This window comes from Typopeltis vanoorti, chromosome 6, assembly GCF_054136105.1.
Source record: "Typopeltis vanoorti isolate ZY-2024b chromosome 6, IOZ_Tvanoo_1.0, whole genome shotgun sequence".
Lineage (NCBI taxonomy): Eukaryota > Metazoa > Arthropoda > Arachnida > Uropygi > Thelyphonidae > Typopeltis > Typopeltis vanoorti.
Window position 1 is genome coordinate 114,435,924 of NC_143554.1, and position 21,411 is coordinate 114,457,334.

Sequence of the window (21,411 nt, forward strand, 5' to 3'; positions counted from 1 at the left end):
ACACAACTTCCATGGATGACCCCCTTGTTCTTTCTCTCTCTCTCTCTCTCTCTCTCTCTCTCTCCCTACTTAGCATGTATTGGAAAATTTCTTTTGTTTCAATCTTGTAGAACCCCTTTAGTAATTTATAAGTTTCTATCATGCCCTCCACTTTCCTACCTGTTAGCTAAACTCTGCAACCCACACACCTTCAATCTATCCTCATAGTCAGCATTCCACAGACTTGTCACCAACTTGGTCACTTGTTTCTGGATCCTCTCCACCACCTGCTAATCCCCCAAGAAACCAGTCATACATATATATATATATATATGCCTGGATACTATGGATTACTCATGTGTATCCCAGACTTCATCTCCCTGTCTATTCTTTCTCTCATAGCTTCATTTTCTTCAAGTCTAGCAGTATCAATGAATTGCAGGCTCCATTGTCACTTTATTATAAAAAGTAAGCAAATTACTAAGGCAAAATCTATCCTTCATAAAACCATGTACCCCTTATAAAGATCATATTCCTGTCCACCCAGTCCTGAATTCTATTTCATCACTTTCTCCAGTACCTTAACTACCACCACCACCACTCCTGAACTGATTGGCCTATAATTTGCAACTTCTGTCTTGGAGCCTCCTTTATGCAGTGGCACTATTTTTTCCCTCTTTTCTCTCTATTGGCATCTTCTCAGAACTGAGGCTTAAATTAAAAAAGAGGTGCCAATTCCTTTGCACTTTCTCATAATACATGGGCTGATATCCCATAGCCATATTTGCATTAAGGTTCCACAATATTGTATGCAATATTTTATCCTATACCTCTGTTTTCACAGTAATCAATGTCATATCTTGCACTACATTACCTCCACCTGGATGGTAGACACTTATAACATTATCACTCAATTATTTCATTTGCTTCTGTAACCTCCCTACCATTAGCACCCATTTAATCATCCTTCTATAATCATTCTTCCTTTTACTTGTGAGACAGTGAAAAGAACTCTTTGAAAGGATTTCCTTTGGCAACATAAGCTAGCTTCCTATCATAATTAGATTTGGCTTTTATATGATATTGTGGTCACTCTTTTTGCCTATGCCTTGTACTGCTCATGGTCTTGCTGATAACCTTTTTCTTTATATCCCCCCCACCACTTTTCGTTTTCTGCAACTCTTGTTTAACACTGCTGCTTATACCTCTAACTTGTCTCTGATTTATCCTCCTCTTGGTTCTGTGTATACAGTCTAATACTGCTTTCTTCAAACATCCTTTTCCTTCATTACTTCCTCCATCCATTCCTCCTTTCAGTATATGTCCCTATATTTGAAGTTATCCTATCCTGTGCTCATTGTGCCAATTTTTCTATTTTTTTTTTTATTACGTGACACCTCCAGGGAGTCCAAAGACTCTACAACTCTGTTTCCACCACTCACTCAATCCACCAACTACAACAAACCGCAACTACACCAACACCATCTACCGCCCACCACCACCACCACTACTTTCACAGACAATCACAAACATTCATGCCCACGGTGGGATTCAAACCCACAGCCTTTTTGGCTGGAGAGCAGATACGCTAACCACTTGGTGAACCAGGCCAGCAATTTGCCAATGTATGTCATTCACATTCTCCCTTGAAGTAGGTCTATAGCAGCAGCCAACTATATATATATTTCATCCTGTTTTTTTCAAAAGAACTACACTCTGCATTACTGTCTGCCTTATGTACTTCTATTCTTTTTGGCTTCAATTCTTCTATTATCATTATTAAAACTTCTCCATCTTGTTCTCTCTGTCTCTCTCTTCTCTAAATATTAAACAACTCCACTATGCCATCTGCATCAGTCACTCTATGAGGAGAGACATTTTCCCAGTCTGTCCCAGGAATGTGCCCTTTAGAGAATTCATCCTATTTTTAATGATTCATCCCTAAAAATAAGCATACCCTGGAGCAATAAACCCATAGAGGGTGCATTTTCAGGGAGGGATAGGGGAAGCCTCTTCTCATGCAGATGACATAGTAGATTTGTTTAATAATCACAAATTAGGGTATTTCATCCTGGAAACCTGGAAAACAGGATTTTATTACTAGAGGGATGGGGATAGTTCAGGGTTTGTAAGTGCAAGAGGAAAGTGTGCTACAAATACTAAGTTCTCTAGATGCTGATAAGACAATGGGACTGGATGGATTTCGCCACATGTTTTAAGAGAAATGCTAAAGAGCCGACAGCTTCATTGACTTGGCTTTTCAAGTCAATGAAGTCTGGCTATGGGAAAGGCCAAGGAGTGGAAGGAGGATAAGATAGTCCCATTGCATAAGAGTTCTGGTAGGATGGAAGTGTCAAACTATAGACCACTTTGTATTTCCTCAGTAGTTGTTAAGATTTTGGAGAAATTAATGAGAGATCGCATACAGCATTGGACAGATGAGAGTAATGTTATCTGTGAAGATAAGCATGGATTTGTTAAGGAGTGCTCTTGTTTTAGTAATCTAATTGCCTTTTATTATAAAGCAACACAAGTACTTCATGAGGGCAAAGGCATATATTTCCATTTTTTTTTTTTTTTTTGGTTTTACAAAGGCATTTGACAGGGTGCCACATGAAAAGCTGATGTTTAAGTTAACAGCATATGGGTTTGAATATCAGGGGTAGTGAACTTGATTAGGAATTGGCTGTCTGATAGATATTAGAGAGTTTTGTACAAGCAGAGTCCCAAAGGGTTCAGTGTTTGGGACCCATATTGTTTAACCTTTATATCAATGACATGGTCAATGAACTGCAAGGAAATATTCAGTTTTTTTGCAGACAAAGTGAAGCTGGAAAAGGTTATTATTAATAATGTCATTGTGGCAGCCCTTCAGTAGGATTTGAATAAGCTGAATAGATGGGAAAATAAATGGGTATGCCAGTTTAATGCAACTAAATGTAAGGTATTGAAGTTTGGGATTCATCTATGGAAAGCTGCATACTCTGTTAGAGGAAGTGGAGGGGGGGGGAGCAAAGACTATACAGAAGCAAAACAAGAAATAGTTGAATTATTGAGTGATCACTTTGCAAGTGTTTATCATCCAGTTCGAGTGCAGTAACTGATGGGACAAGGATCGAAATGAGAATGGGAGTAGATAAACTTGAAATGTTCAGGATATTAAGAATTTTCATTGTGAATATAACTATGGGATGAATTATCAGCTCCTGTGCTACAGGGAAGGTCAAGAGAAAGAGCGTTGTCTCTGTTATGGACACTGCCATTCACTGTGCACACTGATTATGATCAGTCATTTCAGACTGATCATTATTAGTCTGTGTAACGGCAGGGTCCCATAGCATTAAGATAGTTCTGTTATATAAAGGAGACTAAGACAAATATAACAAATTACAGACCAATTAGAATCTTAGGTATGGTGAGATAAGTATTTGAAAAGTTGGTTAAGGCGAAAATTCAGGCATGGGTGGATAAAAATATGATACATGGGGGAATAGCATGGTTTAGTGAGAAGGATCCTGTTTTAATAATTTACTCAATTTTCATCAAGTGACAGCTGAATTGGATAAGGAGAATGGCTATACCATGATACTGTTAGACTTTACAAACACATTTCATAGGAATCCACACGGGAACCCTATTATGCTAGTTGGAGCAAATAGGGATACACATAAAGCTGGTGATATAGATAAGAGGATAACTGTTGAACAGATGTCATTGAGTATATGGTGGAGTTAAATCAAAGAGCATAAAAATGACTAGTGGTGTGCTATGGGAATCTCTACTTGGGCTGATCTTCAATTTGTACATCAGTGATATCAGGAATATCCAGTTGTTTGCTAATGATGCTTAACTTAGGAGAGAAGTATTAATAAAGATGATGTGGAGATCCTGCAGGAGCATCTAAATAGACTGATAGTTTGGCAAAGGATAACAGCTAATTAATAATTTCTTTCATTGTTAGAATTTATACTATTTTTAAGCTGTTACATAATTTTTGTTTTCTTCTTTTTCACTATTAATCTGGTTGTTTGTAGTGTCTCTGTTTTCACGACCATCATTCCATCTTCAGTTTTCCTTTGCTTATCTTTCTCTTTAATATCTATTTATTTACTTTCTTTATCCATTAGAAAGAATGCAAGATAACAGTCCTGCATTCTTTTTATGAATTTTCCATTCTTCTTTTTGTTTTTCTATCCAGACATTAATTGATTGTATTTCACAATTTTCTTTGATTTGTGAGTTCCTAATTTTGTATAATATTACACCTTCAGTTGCAAATTTTTTCATCTTAATGGTTTCATTACTTTGTCTGATTTTTGTAGTTTCTGAAAAAGCTGAAACATATGCAGAAGTTTTTGCATAATTTTCTGTATGGCAGATAAATTTAACAATGCTTCTAAAAATATTACAGGTGGCTGGTATGATAGTTCACTATATGCTAACTGACGGGCTACATCCTTATGGAAGAAATGATGAAGAATGCCAGAAAAACATCATATATGGAATGGCCTGTCCTGTGAAACTTGATGGTGATGATGAAGCCAGTGATTTGCTTTGGTTATTATTAACTCATCTTCCTCACAATCGACCAACAATAACAACAATTTTTAAGTAAGTTCTTAATTCAGAGCTATTCAATATGATAACATTGAATATGTTTGCTTTATATTATTACAGTTCTGCATGCCTGGTATGGGAGTGTCATCAGATCATTACGAGTATTTTGTAGCACTTGAAAAGATAAGTTTCATTGTTTGATGATACATTTTGTTTCCTTCTTAGATTGGCTTATAAGTTTTAGAAGGAGCAACCAGTTTTATGTGCATTTTGTTGCTTTTTTACATTTCTCTCTCTCTCTTCAGTTTACAGATTATAATTATAATTATCATAACTTACAACAAACATGAGTCAAGAAAATAAGTAGGCAATTAGTCTGCTGTTATTACTTTTTTTTCATTTATTTGATTTTTGACTTTCATTTTTTATGACCATCCTACTTGAAAAATTCTGTTGCATTTTAATTCCATAGGTGGATTTAAGATGATATAAACCTAGAAAGAAGATGGAGTTCCATAGCATAAGAAACTGCGGGAAAAGGATATTGTCAATGCATGGTAAAAGATCAAAGAGTGTTTGAGGAAAGCGATATCACACTGTACACCCAGGATCAAGAGGATAGACCATGTTTGAGTTAAGCAGGAGCTTCAAAAAAAAAAAAAGAAAGAAAGAAAAAGTTAGCCAATGAGCAATGCAAAGCACAGGCAAGAAGGTTGACCAGCATTCTAAGAAAACTAAAATCAGATTATGATAGGAAATTAGCTAAGCAGGCAAAAGGAAATTCCAAATAGGACTTTCACCATATGGCACATAATAGAAAGAATTACTATGGAAGGGTAGCTTTAATGAAAACTGATGGCAAGAGGTAAGAGAAGAAAAAACAAAAGCTAATTTACTGAGGAATCATTTTGCAATGGCATGTTATCCAGCTTAAGATATCGAAGTTGCTAATGTGACAGGAATGGATGTGAGAATAAGAATTGGAAGTGATTAAGATATTATGAAATATCAATGTGAATACATTTTTTCATTGGGAGAGATATCAGCACACTTGTTACTAAACTATTTGAGTGAATCAGTGCCTTTGACCAAGCTGTTTGATTTCCAACAAGGTTCCCTAGGTAGTAAGAAAAGAGAGGGAGAGAGAAGGAGAGTCAAAAATAATTGCACTATATAAAGGAGGCTTCAGGACAGAAATAGCAAATTATAGACCAAGTACTATCTGAGGAGTGATGGTTAAGGTATTGGACAATTATTAATAATTTTCTCAAAATAATTATTATGGGGCACTTCAGCTCTGAGGACATAGTGTTTAAGCTTATGTGCTGTTTTAAAACTCATTTATTAGGTTTAATGCAATTAATACAGCACAGAGAAATAACAAAATACAAGTTTATTGTATCCTATATTTCATCTCTATCAACAGGAATACAATCTTAAAACAGTAAAAATGCATAAATGGAAAAGAAATTAGACTAAAAGCCTAATAGTCTTATGAGGGGTACCCTTTATGGGTGATGTTGGCTAGCCTTAGCTGTTGGTTGAGTGAAAGCCTAAGAATTCGATTTCCCCAAAATCTTGGGAAGTTTGACACAACCTTATTTATTAAGCTTAGGCTGGTTTAACAAATCTGTTGCTGATTCTAAGAAAAGTCTTTCAAGTTTATATTTGTTGGGGTGAAGCATAGTAGTTTTTTCCCATTTGGCTCTATGCCAAGCTGTACAGAGATGAGATGTACAAGAGGAGGAGGGAAGTGCTGTTAATGATTGCAAAGGAATTGTGTCCAAAGAGTGTAGAAATCGATGTAGAAAGTTTTTTACCTTGGGTATAATATACGTTAAAGATTCCGAGCTATTTTAAACCTGGTTTTAATCCATTTCCCAAGTAAGCAAACAGACAAGTAAGTCAAGTTTGTTCTTGCAAGTAGTGCAAGTCTTAGGCAACTCGTGGTAAAGATGGTAAGCTCTGATCACTATTCTTAGTATTTACCCTTAATGTAAAGCACATCTCCTGGAGGAGATATACAGGGTGTTCGGGATAAATTTGACATATTTATAATTAATTATATTTTTCCGTAAGTTACATGTATTAACACACACTTCTCTTCATTTAAAAGTTTGGACCCTTCTTCATTCATATACAAGATGTCAGAAAGGATGGATAGCTGGAACCCACCTGAATCATGGAAGAGAATAACTTGTATCATGATGATTCGTGCCCGCCATCAAAATAAGGATATTACGACTGCTGCCCAATGCTCCCTGAATACAGTAAAAACAATCAGGCATGAACTAGAGACTTGCAATGGTGACTACGAGGATGTAGCAAGAAGAAAGATCCCTAGCAGACGATCTGATTGCGTTCGTACAGCAGAATTCCTTGCAAATCTGCAGGAACAGGTGTTGAAGAACCCTGGCATTGGAATTCGGGCTTTGTTCGTGGAGTTTCTAACTGTAGTCAAGCCCTGGATAACAAGGGTAGCCAATGGTAGGCCGTATGTATGGCAGCAGGATTCGGCCCCTTGCCACACCTCTGGGAAAAGTCAAAAATGGTTGTCTGAAAATTTCTACGACTTCACCAGTCCAAATGTTTGGCCTCCAAACTCCCCAGACCTTAACCCCATGGATTATTTTGTATGGGGCGCAGTTGAAAAAGACACCAATCGCACTTCCAGTAATACAAAAGCCCAGTTAATGGATAAAATTAAAACAGTTTTTGCGGCCCTTCCCAGGGAGACTGTAGCATCAGCTTGTTCGAGGTTCCGAAGCAGAATTGAAGCTGTGATCGATGCTAATGGTGGTTATTTTGAGTAAATCTTGTTGATAGTATTGTAATTAACTCTGCCTGTAATGTTTTTTTTGTCAATTCATTAAATTTAATAGATACAAAGAAGATTTTCTTTTTCCTTACGAAACTGTCAAATTTATCCCGAACACCCTGTATGATGCTATGCATTAAAGGCAAGGGGCCACTACCAAGACCGGTTTCGACCTTTATTGAGGTTTAATCAGTGGGAGCCAGTCTTAGAAATACCAAGGTTTAAGTAATACAGAGCTTATAAGTATTTTACCAAAACAAGTTACCATAAGGTGCTTTGACCTGATTAAATAAAATAAAAATCTCTGGATGAGAGATAGATGTAGAAAGTTTTTTACCTTGGGTATAATATATGTTAAACATACCAAGCTATTTTAAACCTGGTTTTAATCCATTTCCCAAGTAAGCAAACAGATAAGTAAGTCAAGTTTGCACCTGCAAGTAGTGTAAGTCTGGGTGACCTGCATGTAGTGCAAGTCTTAGGCAACTCATGGTAATGGTGGAGTAAGCTCTGATTCCTATTCTTAGTATTTAAACTTAATGCAAAGCACATCTCCTTGTCATCACTCCTTCCTGCTGTTCAACCAAGCGAAATAATTCCCCAGTGTCAACCCTGTAACCACCTCTCAACAGTTTAAAAGGCTCAATCATATCACCTCTCCTTCTATCCACCAAACTCTGCAGTCCACATTCCCTCAGCCGATTCTCATAACTATCATTGTACAGTCCTGAAACCATCTTTGTTATCAGCTTTCGTACCCTTTCCACAGTTAATTTATCCCTTTCAAATCCTGGGGACCAAATCTGAGAACAATAGTCCAAGTGTGGTCTGATCAGGGTCTTATAGAACGGAATGATAACTGTTTAACTCTGCAGGCATTGTCCTTCTCATGATTGCAGCAATCCTCTGTGTTACCTTCACCACCTTTGCAATATGTCTCCCCTAAATTTCAGGTTTCTATCAATCATCAACCCCCAGATCTCTTGTCTCCCCTACCTCCTCCAGTATAACTCCTCCCATAGAGTATGCAGTGTCCCATCGATGTTTCCCAAACCTCAAGACCTTACATTTTGCTGCATTAAACCGAAATCGCCATTCATTTGCCCATCTAGCTTATTCAAATCCTCTTGCAAGGCTGTCGCATCTGCACTGTTGTGTCAGAATAAAATGATGAGTCATCCTTTTTTCCCACCCAACACTAAGTTACCTCATAAGGAGAGTATAAGGACATGCTTATGCCTCCGGACAGAGAATGTGCCATTTAACAATCCAAGAACATGTAAATATCCAAATGTGTGAGCTCTAGACAATGTTAAAATAACCCATGAGTTAATTAGAAATTAGTTGTAAGTGAATTAAAATATAAAATCATGTATAAATTGCCAAGTAAATGTGTATAAGCTAGAGCATAGTTTAAGCCATGTAAAAGCAGTTCGTAGCCACGGCGTCCAATCGGCAGCCGCCGTATGTGTGACGACACCACTGTGTGAGGGAGCTGTTTTGGAGTATAAAGGTTTCGGCGAGAATTCGAATCGCTCGCTTGTCTCTTGTCTCCGGGTTTCGTCAGCACCTAGTCCTGTCGTAGAGCTGTGTAGAGCTTGCCGCCACGTGTAGCAAGAATCCCCCCTCTTGCTATGTGTGCTACGTGGGCCAAGGCTGCAACTACAATGTATTCAGATCCATAAGAAGAAAGAGCCACTGATGAAATCAACGTCAGTGTTCAAAATCTGTGTATTTTTCTGTTTTTTGGTTCATGTGGAAACAAAGAAATAGCAAGACCGCCATCAGTGAAGGTACAGTAAGCCGACCAAAGTATCCAGTTCAAGGCAAGAACGGTAAGCGGAAGATTTTCTTATGTTAAATGTTGAATTATAGTAACCGAAGAGTAGGGAAACAGAAGTTAAGGAAGCATGCTATTTCTGTGTAGTGTTATAGGAACAGTCTGCGATTTGGACACTTTTGTCTACAGTTGAGAAGGAAGCATATTAGGCTCCAGCCGAACAGGAGGCTGAGGTCCGAACTGTTTGTGTGATTTAAGAACAGTAATGTTATATGGTCAGAACGTAACTAATTGTTAACTAAAATTTTGGAGGGGGGGGGATTAAGTAAGATTAAGAAGTATTATCCTAGAGAAATTCATGCGAGAAGTATTGAGTTGTCTTGTGTATATATGAAATATTACACGTGTGATAATATTAGGTAACTTAGTTATAAGAGTCTGAGAATAGATGTACGTTTAGAAGTGAGGAATTTATGTCAAGTAAGGGACTATAGTATAGAAGTTTTGTTTGTGATTAATTAAGTAAAGGGAACCCAGACTCTTTTAAGATTAAGGATTTGATTAATATGTATACTTGTCTTTGTGCAATAATAAATGTGTTTCTTAAAATATAATCAAATGAGTTTGTCATCCTTTCTGCGCATTTGAGCTACCGTTTGGAAAATTTCGTACCGTGCATTTAAGGGGGAACCATTAGTGATAGAAGAATTGGGACCACGACTGCATGCCTCATGATCCCTACATTTCCTTTAAGTATTCTTGGATGACATATCAGAATTTAGTTGCCGGCTGGTGCAGTCTTTAATTAATACAAATTTGTCGGCAAACGAATATCTGATATTAAGTGATACAAAAATTTATGTTAACTGTAAGGCTAAAGAAAAGACAGTTAGAGATATAACAATAAGGCAATAACATAGTCACACAGACATCCAAGATATAACAGCACTATTACTAATAATCCTTCCCAGCTTTGCATCATCTGCAAACAATTGAATATCCCCTTGCAATCCACTGACAACGTCATTGATATGTAGGTTAAACAATATAGGTCCCAGTACTGAGCCCTGTGGTATCCCACTTGTAACCCTTTGCTTCCCTGAAACTGCCCCACCATACACAACTCTCTGATACCTATCGGACAGCCAATCCTGAATCCAGTTGACCAATCTGACATCCAGACCCATGTGCTGCAACTTAAATATCAGCTTATCATGTGGCACCTCGTCAAATGCCTTCGCTAAGTCTAAGAAAATTGTAGTATATGCCTTTCCCTCATCTAATGCTCTTGTAACTTTATCATAAAAGACTAGCATATTGCTAAAACAAGAGCGCCTCTTCACAAATCCATGTTGACTCTCACAGATAACATTACCCTCATCTGCCCCAATGCTGTATACAGTCCTTCACTACTTTCTCCAAGATCTTACTAACTACTGATGACACACAAACTGGCCTATAATTAGATACTTTCAGTCTGCTACCGCCCTTATGCAATGGCACTATCTTACCTTCCTTCCATTCCATGGGCATCCTTCCCGCAGCCAGACTTTCATTGAAAAGCCAGGTCAAAGGCACTGTCAGTTCCCTAGGACATTCTCTCGAAACTTGTGGTGAAATACCATCCAGTCCCACAGCTTTACTGACATCCAGGGTACTCAGTATTTGAAGCACACTCTCCTCCTGTACCTCTAAATGCACACCCTCCTCCTGTACCTCAAACCTGCCCTCTCTCTCTAGCATTAAAACTGACTCCTCCAGGATGAAATACTCCAATAAAGTGTTCATTGAACAATTCTACTATATACTCTGCATCAGTCACTCCATTCCCATTTTTATCCAACAATATCATTCTTCAACAGTCGTGCGCCTGCAAGTAGTGCAAGTCTGGGTGACCTGCATGTAGCATCATACATCTCCTCAAGGATATGTGCTTTACATTAAGGGTAAATACTAAGAATAGTGATCAGAGCTTACTTCACCTTTACCACGAGTTGCCTAAGACTTGCACTACATGTGGGTCACCCAGACTTGCACTACTTGCAGGCACAAACTTGACTTACTTGTCTGTTTGCTTACTTGGGAAATGGATTAAAACCAAGTTTAAAATAGCTTGGTATCTTTAATGTAGAAGTTGATATGCAATTATTAACAGCACTTCCCCTTCCTCTTTGTACATCTCTGTACAGCTTTGCATAGGGTTGAATGGGAAAATCTACTATGTTTCACCCCAACAAATATTAACTTGAAAGACTTTTCTTAGAATCAGCAACAGATTTGTTATTTTGAATTCTTATTGAATTCTTAGGCTTTCATTCTCATCCAACAGCTAAGGCTAGCCACCACCACCCATAAAGGGTACTCTTCATAAGACTATAGGTACATGTGAAGATTTTGAATTTGTGTGGTGTGAAGTTGAAATTAACAGGTTAGTATATCTGATAGGGTGCTGTTATAGGCGAGGGAATGTAGAGGATACTGATTGTGAAATGCTTAGGAAAATTGGTTGGTCATGTAAAAAAGAAGGTGATCCTGATGGGAGACTTCAACTGCAGTGATATAGAATGGAAGGAGGAGATATGGGAACAAGGAGAGCCGATTTCTGGAATTTCTGAGAGATACCTATCTTCAGCAGCATGGCAACCAGAGGCTTTAGTGTTTTGAATTTGGTGATAACTTCACAAGATGTTGACGCTCCCACTAGTTGATGAAAGTGGTCATGAGGTACCTGCTTGGGAAGTCGTGAAACAAGAAAAGGTTGCTGCCAAAAAGGGATATATGTGGAATTATAAGGTGGGTGATTATGGTAAGCTCTGTAGTCAACTAGAAGAGTTGTGCAGAAAAGATAATGACAGTGCATGGAAATTCATAAGAGAGTAGCTGACACAAGCAATGTATAACTGCATAAATAGAGCAGGAGTGAAATTGATGAACAGTGAAATCAAGCGTGCTGTGTTGGAAAATAAAATGCTATGGAGGAGGTGGTAATCACAGTTGGTGGTAATCAGATCCCTGAAGAGTATAAAGTGCAGGCGGAAAACACAGTTGGTGGTAATCAGATCCCTGAAGAGTATAAAGTGCAGGCGGAAGTGACAAGCATCCTAGCCTGCACTTTATACTCTTCATGGATCTGATTACCACCACCTGTCTTGTACCTCCTCCATAGCATTTTATTTTCCAACACAGCATGCTTGATTTCACTGTTCATCCATTTCATTCCTGCTCTAGTCTAGGAAGTGACAAGCATCGTAAAGAAAGAAAGAAAAGGTATGAAAAAAGATTGTCTGATCAGGCCAAGGTTAATTCAAGGGAATTTTTCTGCTATCTAGCAAGCAAGAGAAAGAATAACTATGGCAGGGTGACACTGTTGGATAGTCATGACAGCACAATAACTATTGCAAAGGATATAGTGGAATTATTGAATGAGCACTTGATCAGTGTTGATCATACTGATGTAAATGATGCCATGCAATATATAGAAGGATGGCAAGTATTAGGAGAAATGGAAGTGAAAGAAACAGATGTGTATCAGGTGTTGATCGGGTTAGATATTAATAAGGCTGTGGGAATAGATGACATATCGCCATGTATTCTTAAGGAATGTGCACAACAGTTAGCTATGCCCTTGACCTGGTTATTTAATAAAAGTTTTGCAGTGGGCAAACTGTCTAAGGAGTGGAAAGAAGGCAAAAGAGTATCTCTCTACAAGCATGTTCTAGGACAGAAATTTCCATTTATAGACCAGTGTGTATAACTGCAGTTGTAGTCAAGGTGTTGGAGAGATTGGTTGGGAATAGAATACAAGAATAGAATACAAGATTGGTTTGATGGATCATAGATTGGCTCTCTGAATAATACCAGCAAGTTGTGAATGATGGAGAAGTCTCATAAAAGGAGGGTAACCAGTGGAAGACCCAAGGTTGTTCTGTTCTTGGACTCCTGCTGTTTAACTTGTTTGTAAATGATACATCATGTGGACTGGCTGGGGATCTTCGGTTGTTTCCTGATGATGCAAAGTTGGGAAGAATTATAAGTAGCACTGCTGATGTTAATTCCCTTCAGAAAATTTCAATAGACTTTTGACTTGGACAAAGTAGTTTCATTGCAGTTTTAATATTAATAAGTGAAAGGTATTGCATTTTGGAGTGCAGAAATAGAAGGCAGTGTATTATATTGACAGTGCTGCAGGAAGTAGATGAGATTTGATATTTGGGAGTGATGGTTGACAGTAGACTGAAGTTTAGGAATCTTTGCAAACACTAACTGAAGTTTGTGATGTAAAGACTTCATATTGTATGCCGCTAAGATATAGAGATGAGGAGGTGATTGTGGCACTTTATAAAGCACAGGGCAGACCACACTTTCACTATTGTGCTCAGATTTGATCACCTTGTTTTCCACGTGATCAAGAAACATTGAAGAGTGTTCAGAGAGACTAGTGACTAAGACAATATCAGGACTCTGAAATGCTGGGTATGGTTGGATTGCTGGACTGGTTAAAGAAATGTAGGTAGCAGAGTTTGGTTAATAGGAGGAAAAGAGATGATATGATATGATATAGATGTGTAAATTAGTGAAGGGATTTTATCAGATTAATCCAGAGGGAATTATAAAAAAGAGTAGAAGGTGAGAGGGGATGAACAACATGCTATTCCTGGAAGTTATGTTAGAGTGTAAGGAGTAGGTATTTTACATGGAGAATTGTGAGTGAATGCAACACGTTATAATGGAGGGAGTGTTAAGGATTTTAGGATTCAGTATGATAAATATGTTATCAGTTGAATTAATCTCGCATGATGAATCTGCTCACTCCAAGGAGGGTGTAATAATAATAATAATATATCTTCCCCAGATAGAAGGTTTGAGAATGGCAGTATCGAGGCATGTTTTTCAAAATGTTCCATAAAGAAATGGGCTAGAGGGGGAAGGGAAGCGCCCATGGCTGTATCCTCTAACTGTTTATATATGGTATCCTTCCATGATACCATATATAAACTTGAAAAGATCAATGATATTGGGAGAAAAGGATCATTTAACAGTAAAGTATCAGAAAGGTGGATATTGGTAAATTAAGATCTACATTAAAACTATCATTATTTTTTTACAACCAAATTTTGAATTTAAGATTTAAACTGAATGTAATTTTTAATCTAAGATGAAGAATGACATAAGTGGAGTTAAATATTGATCTAACTCTTTGGCTAAATTAAAAAGGTGGAGTCAGTAGCATCCACTAAGGGATGGAGAGGATTATTAGTTCAAACCATTCCTATTCTCAGAGAGTGCTTGACCTAGTAATTACATCTGAGGATTTGGCTGTAACAAATATGACCACATTGCCACCAATCGGTGAGAGTGATCATAGGGTCTTAACTTGGGAGGTGGCTAAAGGTGTAGAATTTTCAATTAAGACAGGGTACATGTGGAATTATCGGGCTGGAAAGTATGACAAGCTTAGGAGTTTGATTGGTTCAGTGCCATGGCATGTACAACTGCAAGGACTAGAAGTTGATAGTGACAGTTAAGAAGTGTTTGTATGAAGCAATGGCTGACTGTATACCTAGAGTCCGAATAATAAATCATGTAGGAGTTAAATGGATGAATAACACCATTAAGCTTGAGTTGCAAAAAAAGAAACAACTATGGAGGGAATTTAAGAAGAAGGGTGACCGGCAGGCACATGAACGGTATAAAGCTCAGGCCAGAAGGGTGACGAGTGTGGTAAGAAAAGCAAAAAAGGATTACGAAAGAACATTGGCCATGCAGGCTAAAGAGAATCCTAAACAGTTTTTTAGATATGTAGCAAGTAAAAGGAAAAATGTACATGGCAGATTGATTTTAAAGAATGCTGATGGTAGGGAGGTAACTGAATCAGTTGAGATAGTTGAGTTACTGAGTGAGCACTTTGCAAAAGTATATCATCCAGGTGGTGACATTGCAGAAACGAATAAACCAGTAGATTATACGGGAATTGTGGTTAATGAAGTGGAGGTGAGTAGTCTATTGCATAACCTCAATGTCAATACATCTGTGGGATTGGATGGTATACCAGCTCATGTTGTACGAGAAGCAGCTAAAGAATTGTCAGTACCCTTGACCATATTGTTTAATTTGAGTCTCGGGTCTGGGTTAGTCCCGAGCGGGTGGAAAGAGGGGAAAATAGTTCCACTGCATAAAGGTGGTTCCAAGACTGCTGTTGTAAATTACCGACCGATTAGCATATCAGGAATCATTGTCAAGGTCTTAGAGAAATTAGTCAAGAAAAGAATACAGGATTGGATAGATGAAAATGGGATATTGTATGGGGGACAACATGGTTTTGTGAAAGGTAGATCATGCCTCAGTAACTTGCTCACGTTTTATAACACAGTGACGGCTGAACTGGATAGGGGTAATGGGTTTACAGTGATACTACTGGACCTTGCCAAGGCCTTTGATAGGATACCACATGGAACCCTAATCAGTAAACTAGAGCAGATGGGTATAGATATAGGGTTGGTGAGATGGATAAGAGGGTGGTTGAAGGAGAGATATCAAAGAGTGGTTTATTCAGGAATGGAGTCTAAAAGACGTCTTGTGACTAGTGGAGTGCCACAGGGCTCTGTTCTTGGACCACTGCTTTTCAGTTTGTTCATCAATGATATTGGAAAGGATCTGAGAGGAAGTGTTCACTTGTTTGCTGATGATGCAAAGTTGGGTAGAGCAATTGTGAGTGCACACGATGTCAAAATTTTACAGGATGATTTGGATAGTTTGGAGGACTGGGCTAGGAAAAATGGATGTCAATTTAATGTGGCAAAGTGTAAGGTTATGCACTTTGGGGTGAAAAGAATAGCAGCAGTATATCGCATTGGTGGAATCATACTCCAGGAGATATATGAGGCCAGGGATTTGGGAGTGTTGGTGGATAGGGAGTTGAAGTTTAGGGGGCACATTGCAAAAGTAACTGAAACAGCTCACCAAATCACTTGGCTTCTGAAAAATACTTTAACATGCAGAGACGAACAAGTTGTTGTTCCTCTGTATCGAGCCTTGATAAGACCCCATCTGGACTTCTGTGCCCAGCTATGGGCACCAGGGTTTCTTTGTGATGGGGAGGAAGTGGAGAGGGTCCAGAGACGAGTGACCAAGATGATAGCAGGTCTGTGGAATGAACCTTATGAGAATAGGTTGAGGATTTGTGGGTTGCAGAAATTGGACGATAGGCGAAGGAGGGGTGATATGATTGAGACATTCAAATTACTGAAGGGTCTTTATAAGATCGATCCAGAAGATATTTTTGATAATATGACTGGTGGTGGGAGGACTAGGGGCCATGCATGGAAGCTGGGCAAGAGCGTAGTTGACAAGGGTGTTAGAGCTAGGTTCTTTACTTGGAGAGTGGTAAATGAGTGGAATAAGCTTCCAGAGTCTGTTGTGGGTGCTACGACCGTGAATGAGTTCAAGGCAAGGTATGATAGATACTGTGTGAATGTTGAATAGTTGTTCTTGACATGATGTTAGGGCCTCCCTCGATGAGTCTGTCGACTCCTTGGAGTTTCCCGGAACAATAATAATAATAATAATTCTCTCTTCATCTCTCATGCTACTACTGTTTCCACTGCCAAGCACTTCTTCAATACCACTCTCCTTATCTTTCAATGCTTATCCACACTAGAAGTGTGGGAAATTCTTCTAGGTAACTGTGATTAAATTATTTATTTATTTAATTAATTATTATTATTGTTATTTTACATGGGTTTACATGTGTTAAGTTTCAATATTCCTGGTGTTCTAGTTGAACAGATTTCTTTCTGTTATCCGTATCATCATCATCATTATTATAGAAATGCCGTCGCCATACCCTATATCCGTGGCACATCTGAAAAATAGCCAAGATTTTAAAAAAATACAACCTACACACAGCATTTAAGCCCCACTGCAAACTTGCTACCCTCATCTGCTCTACAAAAGATCAGCTCCCTTCTCTCTCAGTACCTGGAATCTATAAAGTACCCTGTTCCTGTAAACTGGCATACTTTGGACAGACAGGCAGATCAGCTACTATCCGCCTGGAGGAACATTAGTTATACATCTGTAAGCACAACTATGGTCAGTCAGGCCTGGCTAACCATGTCTTGGATACAACCCACAGGATGTCATGGAGAAAAACCACCATGCTCCACCACAGCAAATTCAAAAGAGAAAGACTATTCTTAGAATCAGCAGCAGCTCTCAGGAATCAACCAAATCTTAACAAATATGGTTGCATTAAGCTTCCTAAGATTTGGGAAATACTTATCACCAGAGGTCCCACTTTACATTCCAGTCCACCTACAACCACCCTTAGAGGGCACTCCACCTAGATAGGACTTTAGTGTCTCCCATGTGGTTGGGCTTAGTATTGTTTGTTATTTGTTTTTATGTTACATTAGTTTTTTTTGTAATCCCTGAAGATGTCTCATTGACTGAGACAAAATATAGGAAGAATTAAATTCTGTTTTTAATCTTTTCTGAGTGCTGTATATAATCCATTAAGCTTCCAATATGATGTTCTCACAGCACTTAAGCCTCTACACATGCATTATTATTATTAATTACATCCTCCATGGAGTTGACAGACTCATTGTGGGAGGTTCATTCAACTAACAACATATTTATCATATCAAATCTTAAAATCCTTAACACTCCTTGCATTAACAACACATTCTGGCAATGCATTCCATTCACTGACAATTCTCCACGTAAAAAATCTACTCCTCACATCCTTCTTCACCACACTTTTACATAACTTCCAGAAATGATCCCTGATTCTTCCCATCTCACCTTCTACTCTTTTTATAATCCCCTCTGGATTAATCTGATAAAATCCCCTCACTAACTTAAACGTCTCTATCATATCACCTCTTCCTTCTATCCCACATCTCTTCAACCTCCCTCCATAGCCAGCATCCCAAATTCATGATATTGTTTTAGTCACTCATATCTGAACCCCTCTCCAATGTCTCCGCATCACATTGAAAATAAGGTGACCAGATCTGAGCAAAATAGTCCAAGTGTACTTCTTATCATAGCAGCACTATGATGTGCAACACTAGCAATATACCCTCTAAACTTCAGTCTACTGTTAACCATCACTCCCAAATCACTAATCACATCCACTTCCTGCAGTATGGCACTATCGATATAGTACACAGCCTTCTGCACTCCAAAATACAACACCTTGCACTTATTGATATTAAAACTGCAACCCCCACTCTTTTGTCCAAGTAAAAAGTCTATTCAAATCTTCTGAAGGAATTCAGCATCAGCAGTGCTACTCATAATCATCTTTGGTATGCATCACGTCTTGAATGATTAGGCAATAGTCATGCATTCTCACCTTGTGTTAAACTAGATCCTTTTCAATGAAGGTAGTTGAGTTATTCTTTCAAAATATGTCTAAGTGATCAATGAATAACAGTTTTACTCTGCTTGTATGTTTGAACCACAGCTATCTTTAAAAGTTTGTATATTCTCTTTGTTAACCAAGTTTTGCATCTGACAATAAACCCTAGATAAATCAACTATAGCAATGCCACAAACTTAGCACCACTTATTATATTACTCATCATATTAGTATATAAATATACCAGTCCATACGTAGTTCTCTAAGTGTGTTATTACCCCTTTATACTGAATTGCCAGTCCATGACCCTTTCAGCTCTACTCTCTCTCTCATCATATACCATTTATTATTATTACATAAAATTACAAATGATATCAGATGTCTTCCCCTAAAAAATAATATCTTCCAATATGCAGATTACACGGCCATAGTATCCATTCACAACAATGCAAATATAGCTTACACAAATATGCAACATGACATCAATCTGATCACTAACTGGCTAATGGCATATATATATATAAACCATGAATAAACAAATCTAATGACATTCAAAAAACCCCAGACCCTACTCATAGAAATTAAATATCTCACTATCTGACATCCATCCTCTTATATACAAAGCACCGATCCTAAAACCACAACCATCACACAGGTGAAAACAACATATTATCTTGGACTTCACTTCGATGCTGATCAAAGTTAGAATAGCCATACAAATTATCTATACAACAAACTCAGGATAATAGCAAGCAAACTATATCGATTAAAAAACACTGCTCCAAAACACATAAAAATACTAATCTATAAAGCATTATGTGAAAACATTTGAAGATGCACAATTACATCACACACATTCTGCACAGACTACAAACTTAACAGATTACGATCATCGCAAAATAAAATGGTAAAACTGATATTGTGGGAACAAATAGAAGAACACACACTCATATGGGCATCAAGGACAGAACACAAAATATTTAAAGTGAAACACTTATGCCACTACACAGTCATGCTAAAACATTACTTCAGATAACAAACCACGGTCAACAAACTACATAACATATAAGTATAATAATCACTATGGAAAAGCCTCCTGAAGCTTCTGCGTACCTGACATGATCAACAAATTGTCATTCAACGAGAGAAATCTAGGGACCTGCAGAGAGCTGTAAAGGCACTATATAGATATTACAGTAAGACTGAAAATTAGATGGAAATTACACACACACACACAACACACACCTATAACAAATTCCTCTTAAACACCATTATAAGGATACAAACACACCATATCCAAATCCAATCCCCCTTAAAAAAAAAGTTAAATCCTGCTCAAGCAGTAGATGTGTCTACTCACTTCTACATGTTAACTGGAAGAAAAGCATTTATATATATATATATATATATACATATCTTCATATATGTTTCCAAGCATACATATAAACAGTTAAATCTACACTTGGCTCACCATGGATAGTGAAACAAACCTACGAATCCACTGTCATCTATTATCTTCCTCAGATAAGCTTCTTTACAGCTTATCTGAGGATTATTATATTTTCTTAATTTATTATTATGACATATTATTATATTTTCTGCAGTTTGTACTGAATCTTTGTACTCTATAGAAAATATAATATGTCTCATTGTGTATATATATATATATATATATATATATATATATATAAATACTCTGTATGATAAAAAATCTTGTCATTGTCAAAAAAATCTTTATATGTATGTAATTTATCTGAGACATAAAAAAGTGTTAAACATTTTTTTTAATGATATGTAATGTAATGCATACAAATATGTAATATAAATGTATATGGTTATATACAGCATGTACTTGTATGGAAAAAAGTTATTATTATTATTATTAAAAATATATTAGCAGTAAAAAAAATATCATCATCATTATCAGACAATGTCCATAGAGTCAAGAGATCAAATTACCTCAAACTCATTCACAGTTTTTGCGCTCACCACACTCTCAGGCAATGCATTTCACTCACCAACCACTCTCCATGCAAAGAACTTGCTCCTTTCCCCTTATACATCCTTAGATGGTCTCTTGTTCTACACTTGTCTCTTTCTGCTGAAAAATATCTCCACATCTGAAGGGCTGTGCTGCAGATGATAGTAAGGGAAATTATGCCCAGACAAAGTGGAGATGCAGGATGGAAAGAATGACAGTGGTTTTCAGGCAGTATGGTGTGAGGTGGAGATTGACAGAAAGAGATATTTAGTCAGATGTTGCTATAGGATAGGGAATATAAAGATATAGAAGATGGTAATGAAGAAATATATGAGCAACAAGGGCAGAGTGGTCATTATGAATGATTTCATCGGCATCAGTGTGAAATCATGAAAAGCTCAAATGTAGAGAAAATAGGAGAGAGAGAGAATGGCTTACTTGTGATTGAGCTGGAGGTATATGAGGAATTAAGTAAGCCTGATGTCAAAAAATCAACAGAATTCGATTTGGTGACATATAATTGCATGTCTTAAGGAATGTTCCTGGAGTGTGGTAGCCTTGATGTACCTGTTTTATAAGTCTTATAATAGCACAAGTCCTAAGGGAGTGGAAAGAAGGTAAAATTATTCCACTGCACAAAGGTGGTGATAGGACTGTGGCTGAAAAATAAAAGGCCAGTGTGTATATACCTGGAGTTGTGGTTCAGGTACTGGAGAGGTGATTGCCACTATGAATTTGTTAAAGAAAAGTCATGTTTTACAGATTTGATTATGTACCATTACCAGGTGATGGATACATTGAACATTACCATACTTAGATTTTGCAAAGATTTTTGATAAGACATCCAGATGACAAGCTGTTAATTAAATTGAAACAGATTGGATTGGATAACAGACTATGAACATTAGGTGACAGATCTGAAAGAGTCA

At 37.6% G+C, this 21,411-nt stretch overlaps 1 protein-coding gene across 1 annotated transcript in view; it reads left to right on the forward strand.

Moving 5' to 3' along the window:
• Window positions 1-21,411, forward strand: part of LOC150105829 (serine/threonine-protein kinase/endoribonuclease IRE2-like) — a 185,405-nt gene that overhangs the window by 117,105 nt on the left and 46,889 nt on the right. The window contains exon 6 of the mRNA XM_090394573.1: window positions 4,391-4,590. Coding sequence (XP_090250699.1) covers window positions 4,391-4,590 — 200 coding nt within the window. The remainder of the gene's footprint in view (window positions 1-4,390; window positions 4,591-21,411) is intronic.